We start from the raw sequence: 22,243 nt of genomic DNA, 5'->3' as shown, positions 1-22,243 counted from the left end.
TCTGAGGAATTATAGTTCCCATGCTGTGGGAGAATTGATATATGTTCATTTTGGTTCAAGTGCAATTTAGTAGACATTTTTTTGACTGCATATGTGAAAATGTTTTTTATGTTTAATTTAGAAATATCCCTCAGTCACTGAGAAAATCAATGAACCGGAATTACAGAAACAACCATATGTCACCGGTGCCAAAGAGTTAAAACCTGAATCCAGACCTACTGAACCTTTCACCCCAACAGTCACAGAGCAGGTAAAGCTTACTTCATCTTCTTGTCCTTTCTTGCATTGTGTTTTTAATACAACTGCATCGATCAATGTGCCAGGTTTCATATACAACAAATAAAGCCTGTTGCTATATTTTCACAATTTACTTCTGTGATATATCATGTTTACATTTGAAATACATTGAAAAAGTGGCACGTGAGGTATGGATTCCATAGAGCAGCTTCTTCTGAACTATGAAATTAATATAGAAACCAGGCGTCAGAAGAAATTAGGAAAAACATTTCCCTCAATGTGTCCCTATACAAATAGAAAACCTCAGTCTACTTCTCGTAATCAAATATGAGGATACCCTGAAATTAGGTATGGATGTAGCAAATGGTCTAGGAAAAATGTGTGTAGGGATATGTTTCTTTCACTACTTTACCAACCAAAAATCATTGCTATGGCAATATTAAAACTGAACCAAATGCAGAACGGGGCATTGAATGTGGCATCGCCAGAAAGGGAGACCGAGTCACCTATGAGTAGGGAAGTAGTGGCATTCCCAAACAGCCAAGCGTAAAGAGAGATGTTAAGGGTACTACTATGGATGGGCATGTAACTGGGCGAGTGGGTCTGGGGCAGTCTGGGGGCGTGCCTATATTCAGGATATGTTGTATTGCGACAATGAATGTCCTCCTGGAGAGATGGTTTTGGCAGAAAGTAACTGAGCCTGAATAGAGCCTCTCTTATAGGCAAATTTGATCATCCTGTCAATGCACTGACATGGACTCACATGGACTCACCCGGACTCATGCTCACTACATCCAGACACTCAGGTGTGTTGACACAGCTGCAATTTCTTTGTTGTAACACTGCCATATGATGTGAATGTTACTCTGCAAGTCTTTTTTTTAATGTGTACCTGGAAAAACTTGATAAATAAAACATTTTTTTTTAACTGAGCCAAAGAGACAAAATATAAAGGGGACTTCAACAGAAATGGAAAATGGTGGATGACTGTAATACTGGAAACTCATTCCATGGCTTTGTATCTCAGTGAATCCATGACTGGTTTGACACCAATCTGAAAATACCTATTCTGGTCGTCTATCCAGCTAATATAAACATTATATATATTACACAATTCCCTCCTGCATCTCTAGTACAGTTCTTTCCTCAAATTTCCTATTTTAGGCTTTGTAGAGCGCAATGATGGAACATTGCGTTCTTGGACTTGGTCCTCTCTCTAGGGTGACCGTCAAACGTTTTACCTTCACCCCTCTAATTTCACTGAACTCACTTTACTTGGCTTTAGGACTCTGTGCACTTTTCAAAGGCTAACTAGTGCTAAAGTGTTTGTGCTCACTCCCTAAAACATGTTAAAATAGGCTTACATCTCGTTAGCATATTTGATTTACTAATAAGTCCTTAGGAAGGAGGCATACCATATAACCAGGGCCTGTAAATCAAATATATGATAGACTACTAGCCGCAGATTCCTTCACGTAGAATTATCCCCAGGCGTGAGACTGGATTCAGAAACTTTTTTGCCACAGCATACCTGCGCACCGGGGGGGCGGGGGGACATCACACCACTCCGCCCAGGCGCTGTCCGCGTACGTGATATCAGCCAGGTCACATAAGACCCGCCCCGGCGCGCCTACTTCAGTTTTTTCCTTTTCTGTATGCAACGCGGATCCGATCCTTGCTACAGGCCTGTTAAGGTCCCCCTTTTTTTCCATTTCTTTTTGGTGGAACAGTGTGCAAATGCCTTTGGGCTTTAAAACTTGCATGTTTTGTGGGCGTCTTATGTCAAAGACGGACCCTCACCTCATTTGTATGTGGTGTTTGAAGTAGGATCACGGCACCACAGATTGTGCGGCGTGCCAACAGTTGAAGCGGAAGTCGCAGCGGGAGCGCCGGATTAAACTGTTCTCGGCGCGTCTCCCCAGGTCGACGTCCTCCCCTCGGTCTGCTTCGGCGGACGGCTTCAGATATGGCCGTGGTTGTCGTCCTCGCCCTTCTCCGATGTCACGTGAGTGTAGCTCCCCAGTGGGTAAGTGTCGCAGTTTGTCCCCGAGGACTGGTTTCCGGCCTACCGGGGGCATGGAATATCCGTTGGTGATGCGGCCCGCATGTCATCCTAGCCACCGTTTCCCGATGTTCGGGCGTTGAGAGTCCAAATGGAGACGTACACGGCGTCTTTGCAGGCCTCGCTGGCGTCTCCTCCTCCTTCCCCTCCTGGGGCGTCGGCGGGTTCCCTCGCCCTGCGCAGGGCCCTCCGCGGCACCGCAGGTGGCTCCAGCCACGGCCCGATTGGTTCGGATCCAGGCTTAGAGGATATGGTGCTGTTGGGGTGCGGCTCCTCTGGGGCACCTCTTTCAGGCCACAGCGTCTCTGCTTCACTGCAATCTCCCGCGGGGGTTCCTGTGGTGTCGCGGGAGGTTGCCGGGGCTCGGGTCGCCTCCCCGAGCCCCTCTCGGTTCTTTGACAAGGTGGTCCTGTCTAAGGCCGAGGTGACGCCGCTACGGCGCCGGCAGCAGCTGGACCGTGTGGAGCCACAGGGGTCGGTGGACCCTCCATGCCCCGCTCTGGGTCGAGGCCGACAGAGGACCCCTCGTCCCTCTCCAGGCCCCACTCATCCCTCCCCGCAGGCGGCTGCCTCTTCGGAGGGCGAGTCGGAGGCTGCATCGTCCCTGGCGTCGCCATATGGGTTGCCGAGCGATCTTCGCCTCATTCTGGGCCGCGGCTGGTGGAGGGCTTTGTGCCTCTCCCCAGGGCCGTCTCGTTCCCCCACGCAGGTGACAGCCTCGGCGGGGGTCAGGTCGGCATCATTCCGGCACCACCCCGGGGCTTGTGCGGCTCCAGCTCTACTCCGGTCTCCGATCCGGTCTCCGGAGTGGGGTGACTTGGAGGTACCTTGTCCGGGGACACAGGATGGTACCGACGTCCTGCCTCAAGCAGCGGACTCTACGGCTCCGCGCAGGGGTCGTTCCGCGGATTCGTCGTCGGACGCTCCTTCTTCTCCGGAGGCAGGCTGTATAGTGGTGTCGTCCTCCCCGGAGACTTCTTGCCGCGTGGTGTCTTTTTTCACCGGCATCGAAGGGCGTCCCAACGCCCTTCCTGAGGCAGAGGTGTTCATCGGAAGAGCGGCAGGTCCCTCATTCTTCGGCTCCTTCTGACTTCCAGGTCTGGTCCTTGCCCGTCCCCCTTAGCCTCGGGGACGGCTTCCTTAGTTTGCAGCCGTCACCCACGGAGGAGCTGCTTTCTCCACCGCGGGGACCTGCGGAGGCGGGTGCGGGCTTCGCTCATGCGGTATCCACGGCTGTGGGCATCCTGCGCATGGGTGACCCGGTGGCTCACATTCCGGCGTACCATCTGTTGGAGGTCCTCCACCAGGGCTCTGGTGGGAGGGAAATCTTACTTCCCTTTGAAGGTTTGCTCCTTTCTTCGTTGACGGGGGCTTGGAGGCGTCCTGCCTCAGGGGACCCGGTGCTTCAGCATCTTCTGAACCGGCACCTTCCGGCGCTACGTGACCCGGCGTGTCTTTTCCTTCACCCCTCAGCCGCCAGCCCCCTTTTGCTGACTGCTTTTCCCTCCCGCCACTTTTGACTCCGCCATCCCGAGAGGCCCGCTGGCTGGACTCTTGGGGGTGCAACATGTTCACCTCGACCAACGGCGGGCCCTTAACACCTTGTGTGTGCTGGCTAGGCCCTCCTCCTGTTTGTGGGATTTGGCTGAGTTTCTGGGATCTGCAGCGTCCCAGGAGTCTGGTCAGGTGGACTTGCGGCATCATGCATTGGATGGCCGGGAGCTTGCGGTGTTTATTCTACGCTCCACTCTGGACGTCTCAGAGGTGCTGGGCCGGGCCATGGCTTCCTCAGTCGCTCTCCGTCACCATGCTTGGCTTCGGGACGGAGTATTCCCTGAGAATATTCGGGAGCGACTCGTCGACCTTCCATTTGATAGCAGCCTGTTGTTTCATGCCCTGGCCGACTCCACCATCCAAAGGCTCTTGGCAGGGCTCCGTCCTCCTCCTCCTCCTCCGCCTTATCCTCCTCCTCCTCCGTCCCCTCCTCAGTGACTTCTGAGTTGGGTTGATTCTGGGCCTTCTTAGGCCGGTTGTTCTGGCTATGGAGTGTGTTTTCTGGCCGTTCACGTCCTTCCTTGGGACTTTGGCATTGTTGGCTGCTGGACGGCCCTTGTGTTGATTGTGTGTGGGTTCTGCAGGAGTTGTTGCGCAGACTTGCCTTGAGATTGGGCTTTCTGCTTTGCTTGGGCTGCTTGTCAAGCCTTCAGCTGGGGTGTTTTTTCCCTGTGGCTCTTTTGTTTTTTCCTCTGCTGCGGAAGTTCTTCCAAAGAGGGTTCCCATATCTTGGGACTTAACGTACCCTATGTGGGGTAGTGGTAGCTGTCATATAGCTTGCGCTCTGCTAGAGGGTTCTGGTCGCCTTCGGGTCCTGTTCTCCATGGCGATTAGGTAGGTTGCTTTTGCTTCCTGAGGTCGTGTGCGCGGCCACTCGTAGTGGTGTGCCCGGGCATCTCCTCCTTTCCCTGCTCCTGTCCTGAGGTCTGGGATGATCTTGTGTTCTCCCTTGCCAGGTGTCGCCTACTCAGCCTTCCTGGGGCCTTGGGCTGTTCTTCTTGCTTCTGGAGGCTTTGACTGCAAGCGCTGCTCTAGCAGGCAGGCTGCTCACCATCTGGAGTGGGTTCGCCTTCTTTTCCCTCGTTTGGTTGGGCCCTCTAGGCTTCTTCTTCTTCTTCTTCCGCTTTTCCTGTCTTGGCATTGGGAGGAAGCTATGTTGCCTTGTGGGGGAGTGGGGTGCTTCGGCCTCTCCGTCCTTGCCCTTGGTTCCTCTACTGTGAGTGTACGAGCCTCTTCAGCCTTCTTCCCCTCCTACGTCCCCTTGGGGTCGGTGGGGCTCTGCTTGTGGGGGTTCCCTTGGCCTGGCAGGGGCGAGGTTCTACCTGGTCCACAGATCTGGTCCCCTGTGGAGCCCTGTTCTGCATTGGCTGGTGGGGTCCTTTCGCAGACCCTCCTTCCCAGGGGTTATTGCTAGGGTATCTATTCTACGTGAAGGAATCTGTGGCTAGTAGTCTCTATCAGATGTACGAGTTACTTACCATCAGTAACGATGTATCTGGTAGAGACGATTCTAGCCGCAGATTCCTTCATGGCCCGCCCTTCCTCCGCTATTCTGCGAGGACCCTTGGGTTGGTCTTCGGTACTCGCCACCCAGTGGGGGTCTGGGTCTCCTGTGAGTGCCTTCCTTGTTCTTGCTGGGTGGCTCCATCTGGGGGTGGTTCGTTCCTCCTTTGGTTCTTTAGAGGATGGGGTTCCGGTGCCCTGCTGCTCTGGCTACTCCAGGTTTGGGAGGGATTGCTTTCTATCTCTGTCCTCCCTCCCCTCCCTTCCTCCCATCGCTATCCTCTGCTAAGGGTCATCTGGGCAATGTCTTGCCCTTGTCCCTTGTGGGTGGTTGCCCTCTAGGTTGGGGTGGCTTGGACGTTTGTTGTCCCTGTCTGTTTTGGGACTGGTCCCATTCCTTGGTCAGGATGGGGGGGGTTTACTGCGTGTGCCATGACTTTTATGCATGTTCTTTGCCTCCGGGGCAGAGGGATGGAAGGCTGTCTATGTGCTGGCAGGATGACTGCGCAGGTTTCTGCTTGTTCTTCTTCTTTCTTCCTTCCCTGCCCTTTGGGTTCTGCGGTGCTGGCACTACTCCGGTGGTGTTGTTAGTCACCGTTTCTTTCCATTTTTTCTGGTCTTCGCACACTGTTCCCATGCTTCCACAGTTTTTTATCAGGTGGTTCCGCGTTGTGGTGCGGAAAAGTTCGATACCTGGACGGAGTCGCGTGATGTCGCCCCGCCCCCCGGCACGCAGGGATTCTGTGGCAAAAAAGTTTCCGTATCCTGTCTCTCGCCTGGGGATAATTCTACGTGAAGAAATCTGCGGCTAGAGTCGTCTCTACCAGATACATCGTTACCGAAGGTAAGTAACTCTTACGTAACTCGTTAAAGAACTCATTGCGTGTTACTGTAGGGACAGAAAAATTATCATATATATATATATATCATTGTGCAACTATGTAGTTTTTCTCTGAAGTGCTGATGGTGTGTGTACTTTCTCATATAAATTTGAACACTTTTATTTTCATCAAACAATAACTAAAATCATACGTTCATACTGTTAACTCGAGATTAGGAGAAGGATAAGACATTGATTTTCCCATAGTAAATGTTTCTCGAAGGATGTATTGACAGGATTATATTTACCCATCTCATGTAGGTATTGCTGTGGCAGCCTTCCATCAGAGTTCAATAGGGGCTACTTTATGAGCCTTAGAGCTCTGATGTTGGTTCTCTTTTATAGTATGCTAGTTTAATCAAGCTGCTTAAAAATACCAAGTAAAATGTAGAAATTAAAATAGTCTAATCCATCATTTGCCTTTGATATGAAAGTGAATCACAATTTTAAACTCAATATTGATTTTTCCGTATGTATATGTGAGTAATTCTACCACAAAACAATATTCTGAAAAAAGATTTACTATTATGAAATATGTTCCTTAATCTTCAGGAAAATATATTTGCTAAGAGCATTGTTGTGATGGCCTCTGTACATCTAATGTCAGTTCCTTGAGACAAAGCAGACCGAATAATCTGTAGAATCCAATGTAGCTGGTCTGTTTCCAGGAACAAAAGGGAAATTGGAGACATTTCACATATATATAGCATTTTCTTCATAGGGAAGAACAGTCTCTCTTTGAATTTGCCATTTTGCTTTTGTGCTCTTTGAAGACAGGGGCGCTGTCAGCACTTTCCCATAATTACTGCATCATTTCCAAGTTCATCATTAAGGTGTTTGCTTAGCTCTCCACGTAGTTGTGGGAAAGAGAATGCACATGTTTGTAAATAAAAACAAAGTTGTGACTGTATAGCTTTCTCTATTTCATTAGTATTTTCCGTGATATCTTGAAATTCTATATATACTGACCCCACTCTGCTGCACAAACTTTCTGAGCATATGCACTTTGTATATATATATCAGCCATGATTTTCTGCCTAACACTAAGTTACAGTCTATATTTTGTGATACACGAACACATATATTTTTTTGTGTTAAATGCATTAGGTGCCTTGCATTCAGCAATTAATAATGCACATATACCTAAGTGTTTTATTCAAAATGTCTTTTTTGTCAAAAGTATTGCCATTTTGAAAGGAATGATGTCAATTCCTTATGTTTTATACTTTCTGAACTACAATACCCAGAATGCAACAAAATGGCACCTTGCAGCATGTGTATAAAGCTAAGAAATGAAAAAAGGACCATTGTAACAATCTACCGTGACCAGGAACTACGGTTCGAAACGCGTAGGGAGGGTTACTTTGTGAGATTAAAATAACATCTTAATCGTCGCGAGGAGTGCCGCGTCATTATTCAATTGTGTCTGATATCAAACCGAGATCGCTGTCCTGATCCCGACGTGTGCACCAGCTGTCAAGGTGCTCCTTCCGTGCAGGACATTTGTGCGTAATTTGAAATAAACAGAGGAGAGCCCAGCATTACCGCTGCGAAAGAGGAGAAACAACGCTAATATGTGAGGCGCTTTGAACATTTCCAAAAAAGACTCTTGAATGCCAAAAACTGAACGACTAAAGCAGCGATTGCCTCACCAACAAGCAGCAAAGCAAGAAAGAAAGCAACACTGAATCACACTGCTACCGGGTTGAAATCCGACATACGGAGTCGGAGGACGCCGCCACGTCGGAATTCTCCCAGGTAAGACTGTAATTGTGAGTTCTAGAGCTTTTCTTTACTGATGCTGCAGCGAGCCTAACTCAATACGTGTTAATTGCTACTCCACAGCCGCGTATACAGAGGTTATCGAAACGAACATTTTTCATAGGCTCTCTCGACGAACAGAAACCACTCACTCTCTGTGGGGATATCATATTCCCATCTCCTCAGCAAAAGAACCATTAAGATTGTTTACAAGGTCCTATATTGTCACCGACAAAGAGGTGTCCCAACAATTTCAAAATCGTTAAATCTGAAGTCTCTGTGGTGGTAAAACAAACATTACACAATTAAAGGAACATTCATAACCAAATAGCAGGAATGGAGCAAAGAGCTTCTAAAAGGATATCCAAAGCGGAAACCATGTTCCAAAGGGGAATCTCCACTTCGCAACATATGAGTGGAACCAATAAGACAACACCGCCTCATGTTAGCACCATCAAACAGCTCTTCACCCAACTAGAAAAACTTCTACGCAAAGAAACATCGCGCAGTTGGGAAATCATCACCCTTGAAAAATACCTTGAAAACGACATGGTACCGAGGGGTCTTCGCATGTTCACGCTTCCTAACCATCCGGACACGAAACCTGAGATGTTGGAAGAGTGGGGCAAAAATAATATGGAATGCTCAAAAAACATGATACACATTATTATCAAATACGCGAAGCGAGATGTCGAAGAATTACATCAACTCATATCTGATGCTGAGACGCAGATATCATCGTCCAATGAAGATAACGAGATTAAAAAGAAACTGCGTGCGGACATGGAACGCAATCTAGATAAGCATGAGGAAGAGGTGATACAACGCAAGCAACGCAAATTCAGAAGAGATGAAGATGATTACGAGTTTGGCACTATATTCACTTTTGCCAAAAAGTTTGAAATTTATAAAAAACAATGGGAAACACACAAGACGACCGTTGACCCTCCTACTGGTCAAGTATCAAGTGAAACTGAGTCTGACCTGAGTGAAGGAGAGCAGAGACCAGTGGCTTCACGCACATTCACTTTTTTAGAAGAGATGAAGCTGCTCTATCAGGAGCAGCAGGCACCCAAAAACAAGCCAAGAGGCCGTGGCACAGACAGAACGAGAGGAAGGCGAAGGGGATCCTTCTTCTCAGACCAACAACAAGAAAGACAAGAAGAGGGAAGTGGAAGAGGCGGCAGATACAACTTGAGAAACCGCACAACAACGAGAAAATAAAAACAACATTTCACAAAAACCTAAAGACACCGGACTTGGTCATCAATCTCTCGAGACACATCCTCACCAAATTGGAACATGATGTCCTGAATAAAGGTTTGTCATTCTGTCCAGAAATTCACCAGGACCCTATTGAGACCAAAATAGACCTTTACAAATATATAAGGAAATTAAAGTTAAAAAAATTCTTTGCCAGACAATCACTCAAAAATAAGGATACACAACCACATGTATCAGATATGGAAGACCCTGAACCGTATCGAATTGAAGAAATACCTCAATTGCGCATCGCATATGAACTGGCAAATGAGATACAAACAACTCAAATCTCGGATAATCAAATCCTGATGGAAATGGACATCAGAACAGACAAACGAATACCAACACATTTCAAGAAGAAGTCCAGATTTTGCCCAGCCCTACATCCGGGCAACAAAATTGATATATTTTATGAACTTGTCCTGGGAGACTTGGAATCAATAAAAAATGTTCCCAATAACAAGAGCCGTGAAAATTTAACAAAGAAAGAACGCGGAGCCCTGTATACACTCAAAAATAACAACTCAATCGAAATCAAACCGGCTGATAAGGGCGGGAACATCGTCATTCAAGACAAAGAACAATACATAGAAGAAGCTATGCGCCAACTGCTTGACACAAAGAGTTACCAGTGTCTGGAGAAGAATCCCATTAATGACCTAATCTTTGAAATGAACGACAAGCTAAATGAATGGCAAAACAAAGGTCTATTAACGGAAGAGGAGAAAACTTTTATGATGGTGGAGGATCCAATAATACCCACAATATATTTTCTTCCTAAAGTCCATAAGACACTTAACAAACCACCAGGGCGTCCAATCATCTCCAGTTGTGACAGCCTGTATGAAAATATGTCTTTATATGTAGACAACTTTTTGGCGCCTATTGTACCAACACTAAGTTCATACATAAAGGACACTGGCGACTTCTTACGGATCATAATGGAGACTCAATGGAATTCCAACTATCTCTTAATAACAATTGATGCAGTATCACTATACACCTCAATCCAACACAACCATGGCCTACATGCGATCCAATATTTTCTAAAGCAGAGACCTATTAGTCAACTAGCACATTCTGAAATGCTACTTGAAATGATCTCCATGTGTTTGAACAATAATATCTTCCTGTTCGACAAAAAGATTTATGTACAGCGCTGTGGTACTGCGATGGGAGTTTCCTTCTCTCCTAGCTATGCGAATCTCATGATGGGATGGTGGGAGAGGAACATAGCTTGGAGAGAGGAATACAACCACCACATGATGAACGTGGCCCTTTGGCTCCGATTCATAGACGATCTATTTGTGTTGTGGAAAGGAACTGCAAAAGAATTTGAGAATTTCTTCATGGAACTGAACAACAACAATGTTGGACTCAGTTTCACATATAATCTGAGCCCCAAAGAAATTGACTTTCTAGACACTAAGATCTACATCAACAATGGGCGTTTACAAACAACGCTACACAGGAAAAAGACAGCCACCAATAGTCTCCTGCATGGCGAAAGTTTTCATCCACGCTCATTAAGGAAAAGCATACCATACGGAGAGCTTTTACGTATGAAGAGAAACTGTTCAGAAGAACAAGAGATGGTAAAAAAATGCGAGGAAACAAAAATCAGATTTTTGCAACGAGGATACAGTCATGCTGACATTGCACGAGGTGAATTGAAAATGAAGGAAAAAAGCAGAATGGAGTTACTAACGAATAGTGACAAACTAAATGTGACAAAAGGAACAAGTGAAGACAATCAAACACGTTTGATACTTGCCTACAGTAAGGAAACTTGCAAGATCAGAAAAATACTGTGCAAATACTGGAGCATACTACGGAAAGACCCTAACATTGGTATGACCATAGGGGACCATCCACGGATATCTTACAAAAGAGCACCGAATCTTTCGGATCACTTGGTACGAAGTCATTTTGTAGCCACAAAATCTGAAACGTGGCTACAGTCAAGAGCCAAGGGATTTACCAAATGCATGTCCTGCAAAGCTTGCAAGATTGGCAAAAATCTTAAAAACATTAAAGATCCGACTGGCAAAAACTTCCAGATAAGAGAGACCATCACGTGTGAATCAACCTTTGTAGTCTACCTACTCCAATGCTTTTGCGGAAAACAGTACATTGGCAGCACAATATGCCCTCTCAAAAAACGCATATTAGAACATGTGCGTGCCATTCAAAATTTGGACATGACATATGTAATCGCCAGACATATGTCACTGCATGTTGGGAAATCATGGTTGGACATAAAATACTCAGGACTGATGACAGTGCCTCCAAGTGAACGAGGTGGAAACCGCATCCAGAAACTACGCAGACTGGAGTCGCGACTAATAATGAGGTTCAAAACTAAGCATCCGTTGGGCCTCAATGGGGATGAGGAACTTCATGTGCACCTATAGATACTCCCAACACAATTGACATGTAACATCACAGCATGTGTTTCATGTACCGAAACACTAATCAATAACTGTATCAGATAACAACTTGCGCAAATATATCCGCATCTCAATACATTTGTGATCCATTCCTCTCATGGAATTCAATACAATCATGAAAAAGTTTGTTTGAATCCACACAGACACACATGAGCGCAGATACAACTGCACACTAACAGGCACTCAGCCATGATTTTCTGCCTATCACTAAGTTACAGTCTATATTTTGTGATACACGTACACATATATTTTTTTGTGTTAAATGCATTAGGTGCCTTGCATTCAGCAATTAATAATGCACATATACCTAAGTGTTTTATTCAAAATGTCTTTTTTGTCAAAAGTATTGCCATTTTGAAAGGAATGATATCAATTCCTTATGTTTTATACTTTCTGAACTACAATACCCAGAATGCAACAAAATGGCACCTTGCAGCATGTGTATAAAGCTAAGAAATGAAAAAAGGACCATTGTAACAATCTACCGTGACCAGGAACTACGGTTCGAAACGCGTAGGGAGGGTTACTTTGTGAGATTAAAATAACATCTTAATCGTCGAGAGGAGTGCCGCGTCATTATTCAATTGTGTCTGATATATATATATATATGCATAAAAACGACATAACTCATTCCTTTGTGAATCTATGCATTTGTGGCAAAGGGTTTAAAATATGATCTATTTGTACGTCTGAGTAATGCTCGTAACAACTTTGTGAACCAGATCACCGAAGAAATGGTAGATAGATCATTTTAATGCTCCTTCACAGTGATTGGTTTTGTTGTACGGCAGAGCACCTTCATGCAATACTCACCCTGTTTAATCTGTGATCTATTTGTTCTGTTAATTGAAATCTGAGTAATTATTGTTCCCATCCAGTGGGAGAATTGATATGTTCATTTTGGTTCAAGTGCAATTTAGTAGACATTATTTTGACTGCATATGTGAAAAAAAAAATTTATGTTTAATTTAGAAATATCCCTCAGTAACTGAGAGAATCAATAAACCGGAATTCCAGAAAGAACCATATGTCACCGGTGCCAAAGAATTAAAACCTGATTCCAAACCTACTGAACCTTTCACCCCAGGAGTCACTGAGCAGGTAAAGCTTACTTCATCTTCTTGTCCTTTCTTGCATTGTGTTTTTAATTCAACTGCATCGATCAATGTGGCAGGTTTCATATACAACAAATAAAGCCCGTTGATATATTTTCACAATTTACACCAGTGATATATCAGGTTTACATTTGAAAGACATTGAAAGAGTGGTACGTGAGGTATGGATTCCATAGAACAGCCTCTTCTGAACTAGGAAATTAGTATAGAAACCAGGCTTCAGAAGAAATTAGTAAAAACATCTCCATCAATGTGACCCTTTACAAACACAAAACCTTAGACTACTTCTCATCAACAAATATCAGGATACCCTGACATTAGTGATAGATGTAGCAAACGGTCTAGGACAAATGTGTGTAGGGATATGTTTCTTTCACTATTTTACCAACCAAAAATCATTGCTATGGCAATATTCAAACTGAACCAAATGCAGAAGGGGGCATTGAATGTGGCATCACCAGAAAGGGAGACACAGTCACCTATGAGTGGGGAAGTGTGGCAGTCCCAAACAGCCAACCGTAAAGAGAGATGTTAAGGGTACTGCTATGGATAGGTATAGAGCTGGGCGAGTGGGTCTGGTGCAGTCTGGGGGCCTGCCTATATTCAGGATATGGGGAATTGCGACAATGGATGTCCTCCTGGAGAGATGGTTTTGGCAGAAAGTAACTGAGCCTGAAAAGACCCTCTCTTATGGGCAAATTTGATCCTCCAGTCAATGCACTGAAAAGGACTCACCTGGACTCATGCTCACTACATCCAGACACTCAGATGTGTTGAAACAGCTGCAATGTCTTTGTTGTAACACTTCAAAAGAAGGGAGATGCACACCTGTGTAATCCAGAAATCTTAAACGACACTCATCTCTTCAGCACTGTGAAGGCGTGCATGCTTGATATGCGCTCCGCCAAATGCGCTTTCATGAGACAGAACACGTAGGAACCCACTTTGGTACCAAAACAAGCAGCACAGCCACATCGCTAAATGAATCCAATCAATTGAATGATTATAATCTTGAACTTCTATTTCATCATGTTTCACTACATTTCTTTACTCCAATGTTTAATTCCTTCAATTCATTTTATTCATTTGAACACGGAGATGTTTCACACAGGCACAGGAGGCAGAATAGTTTCCAAGTGTCACGTCTTTATTTAAAAAAAACCAATGCATTTCGGGAAAACATCCCTTCGTCAGTTGTAACACTGCCATATGATGTGAATGTTACTCTGCAATACTTTTTTTTAATGTGTACCTGGAAAACCTTGATAACTAAAGCTTTTTTTTTTAACTGAGCCAAGATGACAAAATACAAATGGGACTTCAACGAAAATGGAAAATGGTGGATGAATGGAATACTGGAAACTCATTCCATGGCTTTGTATCTCAGTGAATCCATGACTGGAATGAGACCAATCTGAAAATACCTTTTCTGGTCGTCCATCCAGCTAATATAAACATCATATACATTGCACAATTCCCTCCTGCATCACTAGTGCAGTTCTTTCCACAAATTTCATATTTTAGGCTTTTTAGAGCGCAATGATGGAATATTACCTTCTTGGACTTGGTCCTCTCTGCACGTTGACCGTCAAACGTTTTACCTTCACCCCTCTTATTTTGCTGAACTCACTTTACTTGGCTTTAGGACTCTGTGCACTTTGCAAAGGCTATCTAGTGCTAAAGTGTTTGTGCTCACTCCCTAAAACATGGTAAAATAGGCTTACATCTCGTTAGCATATTTGATTTACTAATAAGTCCTTAGTAAGGAGGCATACCATATATCCAGGGCCTATAAATTAAATGTTACTTATTAAAGAACTCATCGCGTGTTACTGGAGGGACAGAAAAATGATCATATATATATCATTGTGCAAATATTTAGTTTTTCTCTGCAGTGCTGATGGTAAGTGTACTTTCTCATATAAATTTGAACGCTTTTATTTTCATCAAACAATAACTAAGATCATATGTTCATACTATGAACTCGAGATTAGGAGAAGGATAAGACATTGATTTTCCCATAGTACATTTTTCTCGAAAGATGTATTGACAGGATTATATGTACCCATCTCATGTAGGTATTGTTATGGCAGTCTTCATCAGAGTTCAATAAGGGCTGCTTTATGAGCCTTAGAGCTCTGATTGTGGTTCTCTTTTTTAAAATGCTAGTTTAATCTGAAAGAGATAGTTTAGTGATAGATTCCTTACCTTAGAATATCCCCAGGCGTCAGACTGGATCTGGAAAGTTTTTTGTCGCAGTACCCCTGCGCGTCAGTAGGTGGGGTCATGCGGCTCCGCGTCCATCACTGGTGTCGTAAGCACCGAGATGATGTCACAAAGACTACTTAGGCGCCACCCATGCGCGCTGACGTCAGTTCTTTCTTTTTACGCGCCAGCAAACACAGATCCGGATAGAGCACATACCTTTGTCACTTTTTGACTACTCTTTTGAGACTTTTTGTCTCCCCTTTTCTCTCCTGGTGCATGTAGGGATGCCTGGCTTTAAGTCTTGTGGGGCCTGCCGTCGCAACATGTCGGTGGCGGATTCCCATGATGTTTGCCTCTAATGCCTGGAGACCGACCATGACTCCCGGTCTTGCCAGGACTGTCGAGCCATGGCCCCCGGAGGCCCTGAGGGAGCAGCGGCGGAAGCTGCTGGAGGTCCGGCACTCGTCCCAATGCCTCTCCAGGTCCAGGGACCGCTCACGGTGCTGCAGTTGTCGCTCCTCGGGCTCCAAGTCTTCGCCCTCGGAATCCGGTAAGCGATGACATAAAAAGAAGTCGAAGACGTGTGTTAGCTCTCCGACGTCCCCCCGTCGGTCCTCGGACGCGGACGAGGGGGACAGCTCCTTTGGAGCCTGGGAGTCCCGCGGCCTACCCGCCTTAACCGGGTCCGTCGGTGACTCCCGAAAAGGTGCAAGAGTTTCTTGCCACCATGGACCGCCTTTTTAGGCCTCGGACTCCCGCCAGCATGCCTTCGGGCCCCGCGGTCCCGAGTCCAGATCCTGTTGGCCAGCCGGCGGATCTGGCCTCGGCACCACAGGATCCTACGCCGTTGGCTCTGGCCACGGGGTACAGCGCTGCCGGCTCCGGCCCCAGCGCCGCCCTTGGCGGCCGCAGTGGGTGCCATTTGTTCACCCCTTGCCTCGGTTCCAGGACCATTGCGTTCCTGCCTGGGATCCACATTGGGAGACGGCGCCGGCTTAGCCCCGGCCGGCGCAGTTCACGGTGCCGTTTCTGATGCCGTTTGTCCCCTCTCCAGCTCCGGCTCTGCCGCCGCGACCTGTTTTTCCTGCAACGGAGGTGGAGGAGGACTGGGAGGGGTCCTCGGACCCTGATGCCCGTCAATGTGACTCCGAGCAGGATTGGGTGGACGATCTGGAGGACGCCGGCGACCTCGATGTCTCTTCTAACCCAGGGTTTGCCTCTCCCCTGCCTATGATGGAGGAGGGCGCTTCCTACATGATGGTGCTCTGTCGGGCTGCTGAGGTCCTCAATCTTGATCTTCCTACGGTAGCCCTCAAAACTAACCTCCTTACTGAGGTGCTCCAGACGGCTTCGACTTCGTTGAAGCCACTGCTTCCCTTCAACAACACCCTCGCCGACGTCCAGTTGGGCACATGGTCGTGGCCAGCCACAGGGGTCCCTGTGGATAAAAATTTCCTGGTGACCCCGCATTTCTGACCACTCATCCCACACCTGAGAGTCTGGTCATCCAGGCCTCAACATCGCAGAGTGCCTTTCCCACGGCTCCACCGGATAAGGACTCTAAGAAGCTGGAGCAGTTTGGTAAGAGGTTGTTCTCGTCGGCCAGCTTGGGGCTGCGGTTGGTGAACACCGCCTGTTTGTTGGGCCGCTAATCCCACGCGGTTTGGGACACGGTTGCTCAGGTGTTACCGCAGTGTCCTGAGGAGGTCCATCAGTTGCTGAGGGTAAGGATGCGGCTAAGTTCGCCATTCGGTGTGGTTTGGACACCGCTGACTCGTTGGGCATGGCGATTTCTACGACTGTTGCACTGAGTCGCCACGCTTGGTTGCGATCCACTGGGTTCTCGCCTGACGTCCAGAGCTCGCTCATGGACATGCCCTTTGATGGCACTTGCCTGTTTGGCAATAAAGCTGACAGTGCACTGGAGCGCTTTAAGGACTTATGGGCCACGGCCAAGTCCTTGGGCCTTTCCACAAAGAGTCCAGCCAATCCTGGGTTTCGTTACTTTCGTGGCCAAGGCAGGGGTGCCCAGGCACGTTCCTTCAACAAGTCTGTGAAGAACCAGCCTCAGTGCGGACGCGGATTCTGTAGGGGTGGCTCTGGGAATCAGTAGGGGGGGCAGTCCACCTCTGCCCCAGCTGCTTCTACCTACAAACCTTCCTAATCCAAGCTTTGTGGAGCACCCCACGCAGGTGGGTGGCAGGGTCCGCCACCACCTCCACCACTGGCGCGATATCACATTGGACGAGTGGGTGTTGCAGATCATCCACAAGGGTTATTCTCTTCCCTTTCAGTCTGGCCCTCCAGCCATGCCACCTCGGTGCAACCGCATGTCAGGGGATCACTTGTTGCTTCTCCAGCAGGAAGTTACGCCCCTCTTGGCCAAGGGGACCATCGAGCGCGTTCCTGGGCCAGAAGTAGGACGTGGTTGTTATTCCCACTACTTTTTGGTCCCCAAGGAGGACAAAGGGCGCCTGCGCCCCATCTTGGACCTCCGGAACATCAATGGCTTCCTCCGGAAGGAGAAGTTTAAAATGCTGACTCTGGCTCAGGTCCTGGCTGCCCTCGACCCTGGAGACTGGATGGTAGCGTTGGACTTGCAGGGTGCATATTTTCACATCCCCGTCATGCCGGCCCACCGGCATTACCTGCAGTTCATGGTAGGCCAGGAGCATTTTCAGTTTGCCATGTACCCCTTCGGCCTTACCAGTGCCCCTTGGGTGTTCACAAAGGTGATGGCGGTGGTCGCAGCTCACCTGCACAGGTCAGGGGTGCCAGTCTTCCCCTACCTCGACGACTGGTTGTTGAAGGCGGGTTCACCCCAGGCGGTCGTCAACCACCTCCGGACTACGGCCGACCTGCATTTGCTGGGGTTCTCCATCAACGTGCTGAAGTCGCACCTGAGTCCATCTTAGAAGCTCCCCTTCATCGGAGCAGTTCTGGATTCGACGCTGTTTCGGGTTTATCCTCCCGAGCCGCGAGTCTGGGATATTCAGGCTCTGATTCTGATCTTTCAGCCTCTGTCCCGAGTTTCAGTCAGGGTGACCCTCCGGCTCCTGGGCCTGATGGCCTCCTGCATCCTGCTAGTGCAGCATGCCAGATGGCATATGCGGGCTCTGTAGTGGGACCTGAAGTTCCAGTGGGAACAGCATCAGGGCAACCTGTCCAATCATGACCAGATCTCGGAGGGCACTGCACGACAATTGCAGTGGTGGCTCACGAATCCCGATTGGGTCAATGGCAGATCCCTCTACCTTCCCCAATCGGAGCACACAGTGGTGACGGATGCCTCCCTCCTGGGATGGGGAGGCCACTTGGGGGAGGCAGAGATCAGAGGACTCTGGTCTCTGCCGGAGTCGCGGCTCCATATCAACCTTTTGGAGCTTCGGGCGATCCGACTTGCACTGAAGGCATTCCTTCCCTCTGTCCGGGGAAGTGTGGTGCAGGTGTTTACAGACAACACCACCGCCATGTGGTATTGCAACAAACAGGGTGGGGTGGGGCCCTGGACCCTATTTCAGGAGGCTCTGTGCCTCTGGACATGGCTGGAACATCAGGGCATCACCTTGGTGGTTCAACACCTGTCAAGATCACTGAACGCCAGGGTGGACGCACTCAGCTGCCGGTGCTTGATGGATCACGAATGGAGTCTGCACTCGAACGTATGCAAGGTCTCTTTCAGCAGTGGGGAGAGCCTTGGTTATATCTATTTGCCACCGAAGAGAATGCGCAATGTCATCAGTTCTGCGCGTTGGAATTTCCAAGGCGGCACTCGCTCTACAACGCTTTTCTTTGCGAGTGGAGTTGCGGTCTGTTCGGCCCAGAGTGCTGAAGAAGATTCGGCGCGACCGGGCCCAAGTCATCCTTGTAACTCTGGATTGGGCACGAAGATACTGGTATCCCGAGTTACTCAGCATGGCGATCCATCTGCCTCATCAGGAGGATCTTCTGTCGCAGCAGCAGGGGATGGTCCTCCACCCAAACCTGCCCAGCCTCCACCACCATGCGTGGAGATTGAGCGGCGACATTTGACAGCTTTCGATCTTCCTCCTGAAGTCTGTGATATCATTCTGGCAGCCAGGCATCCCTCCACTAAAACAGTGTACGCCTGCAGGTGGAACAAGTTTGTGGCATGGTGCACAGTGAAGGCTGTGGATCCCCTTTCTGCCCCTCTTTCTGAAGTCCTTCTGTTCCTTCTTTCTTTGGCCCAGCAGGGCTCTGCTCTGGGCACTATCAAAGGTTATCTTTCGGCCATCTCCGCCTTTTTACGGCTTCCAGATCAGCCTTTTCTTTTTAAGTCCCCGGTTGTTAACCGTTTCCTGAAAGGTATTACGCACACGTTTCCTCCCGTGCCGTTCATTATGCCTCAATGGGACTTAAACCTTGTCTTGACATATCTGATGTGCGCTCCCATCGAGCCCCTTCATACCTGTCCTTTGTGTCTTCTCACTCTCAAGACGGCTTTCCTGGTAGCTATCACCTCTGCTAGAAGAGTGAGTGAGCTCCAGGCTCTTTCTTCCAAACCTCCTTTCCTTTCTGTTCTTCCGGACAAGGTGGTTTTAAGGTCCCGTCCTTCTTTCTTGCCAAAGGTTGTCATGCCCTTTCACATAGGGCAGACCATCACTTTGCCCACCTTCTTTCCACCTCCGCATCCTCTGAGGGAAGAGAAGAGGCTCCACCGTCTGGACCCAAAAGGTGCGCTTGCTTTCTATCTAAAGCGTACACAGCAGTTCCGGGTGGATGACCAGCTCTTTGTTGGCTACGTGGGCGCCAAAAAAGGTCGGCTGTACACAAACGGAGCATCTCTCGGTGGGTCGTTCTGTGCATCAAAGCATGTTACTCCTTGGCTAAGAAGGAGCCTCCTGTGGGGCTGCGTGCTCATTCTACCAGGGCAACTGCAGCCACTATTGCTTTGTGATGTGGCTTCCCCTTGCAGGACATTTGTCAGGCAGCTACGTGGGCCTTGCTGCACACGTTTACCAAGCATTACTGCCTTGACAGTCAGGTCCAGAGAGATGGCTTCTTTGGCCGTTCTGTTCTTCGTGACTTTCTGGTGTAATCTATTCGCAGACCCACCACTGGGGTTGGTACTGCTGGGGTATCTATTCGAAAGGTAAGGAATCTGTCACTAATGTGTCTCTTTCAGATGCACAAGTTACTACTTGTGTAACTATATATCTGTAAGAGACATTAGTAAGTGATAGATTCCTTACCGCCCCACCCATCCTCCCCGTTCTGCGAACTGATTCTAGGGTTAAGGTCATCCCCCTTTCAGGGCCCTAGTTTCATGGCACCAGTGGTCAGTTTCTTGCATGGCTCTGCGTTCCTGGCGCGGAAAGTCGTGTACAGAACTGACGTCAGCGCACATGTTTGGTGCCTAAGTAGTCTCCATGACCTCATCTCGGCGCTTACGACGCCAGTGACAGACGCGGAGCCGCACGACGCCACCTACTAACGCGCAGTGGTACTGCTACAAAAAACTTCCGGATCCAGTCTGATGCCTGGGGATATTCTAAGGTAAGGAATCTGTCACTAACTAATGTCTCTTACAGATATATCTTTACACAAGTAGTAACTTGTGCATCAAGCTGCTTAAAAAATAACAAGTAAAAATGTAGAAATTAAAATAGTCTAATGCATCATTTGCCTTTGATTTGAAAGTGCATCACAATTTTAAACTCAAGCGCAATTTCAATTTTGATTTGTCAGTATGTATGTGTGAGGAATTCTACCACAAAACAATATTCTGAAAAAAGATTTACTATTATGAAACGTGTTCCTTAATCTTCAGAAAATATATTTGCTAAGAGCATTGTTGTGATGGCCTCTGTACATCTAATGTCAGTTCCTTGAGACAAAGCAGACCGAATAATCCAATGTAGCTGGTCTGTTTCCAGGAACAAATGGGAAATTGGAGACTTTTCACATATATATTGCATTTTCTTCATAGGGAAGAACAGTCTCCCTGTGATTTTGCCATTTTGCTTTTGTGCTCTTTGAAGACGGGGGCGCGGTCAGCACCTTCCTATAATCACTGCACCATTGACAAGTTTTTCAATAAGGTGTGAGATAAGCTCTCCACGTAGTTGTGGGAAAGAGAATGCACATGTTTGTAAATAATAACAAAGTTGTGACTGTGCATCTTCCTGTATTTCATTTGTATTTTCCCTGATATCTTTTGAAATTCTATATATACTGTCCCCACTCTGCTGCACAAACTTTCTGAGCATATGCACTCTGGATACATATGCATAAAAAAGACACAACTCATTCCTTTGGGAATCTATGCATTTTTGGGGAAGGGTTTAAAATATGATCTATTTCTAAGTCTGACTAATGCTCGTAGCAACTTTGTGAACCAGATCACCGAAGAAATGGCAGATCATTTTAATGCTCCTTCACAATGATTGGTTGTGTTGTACGGCAGAGCACCTTTATGCAATACTTACCCTGTTAATCTGTGATCTATTTGTTCTGTTATTTAAATCTGAGTAATTATTGTTCCCATCCAGTGGAAGAATTGATATATGTTAATTTTGGTTCAAGTGCAATTTAGTAGACATTATTTTGACTGCATATGTGAAAATGTTTTTTATGTTTAATTTAGAAATATCCCTCAGTCACCGAGAAAATCAATAAACCGGAACTACAGAAAGAACCATATGCTACCGGTGCCAAAGAGTTAAAACCTGAATCCAAACCTACTGAACCTTTCACCCCAACAGTCACAGAGCAGGTAAAGCTTACTTCATCTTCACTTCCTTTCTTGCATTGTGTTTCTAATACAACTGCATTGATCAATGTGCCAGGTTTCATATACAACAAATAAAGCCTGTTGATATATTTTCGCAATTTACACCAGTGATATATCAGGTTTACATTTGAAAGACATTGACAAAGTGGCACGTGAGGTATGGATTCCATAGAGCAGCCTCTTCTGAACTATGAAATTAATATAGAAACCAGGCTTCAGATGAAATTAGGAAAAACATTTCCTTCAATGTGTCCCTTTACAAACACAAAACCTTTGTCTACTTCTCATCAAAAAATATGAGGATACCCTGACATTAGGGATAGATGTAGCAAATGGTCTAGGACAAATGTGTGTAGGGATATGTTTCTTTCACTATTTTACCAACCAAAAATCATTGCTATGGTAATATTCAAACTGAACCAAATGCAGAACGGGTCATTGAATGTGGCATCGCCA

General features: G+C 47.0%; 1 protein-coding gene across 1 annotated transcript in view; it reads left to right on the top strand.

Moving 5' to 3' along the window:
- Nucleotides 1-22,243, top strand: part of LOC146821407 (uncharacterized) — a 1,203,178-nt gene that overhangs the window by 115,428 nt on the left and 1,065,507 nt on the right. The window contains exons 20-22 of the mRNA XM_085609844.1: nucleotides 122-250; nucleotides 12,683-12,811; nucleotides 21,641-21,769. Coding sequence (XP_085465970.1) covers nucleotides 122-250; nucleotides 12,683-12,811; nucleotides 21,641-21,769 — 387 coding nt within the window. The remainder of the gene's footprint in view (nucleotides 1-121; nucleotides 251-12,682; nucleotides 12,812-21,640; nucleotides 21,770-22,243) is intronic.

The sequence above is a fragment of the Triturus cristatus genome, chromosome 6 (genome assembly GCF_964204655.1).
Source record: "Triturus cristatus chromosome 6, aTriCri1.1, whole genome shotgun sequence".
Classification (NCBI taxonomy): domain Eukaryota; kingdom Metazoa; phylum Chordata; class Amphibia; order Caudata; family Salamandridae; genus Triturus; species Triturus cristatus.
This window is presented reverse-complemented; position numbering and strand designations above follow the sequence as displayed.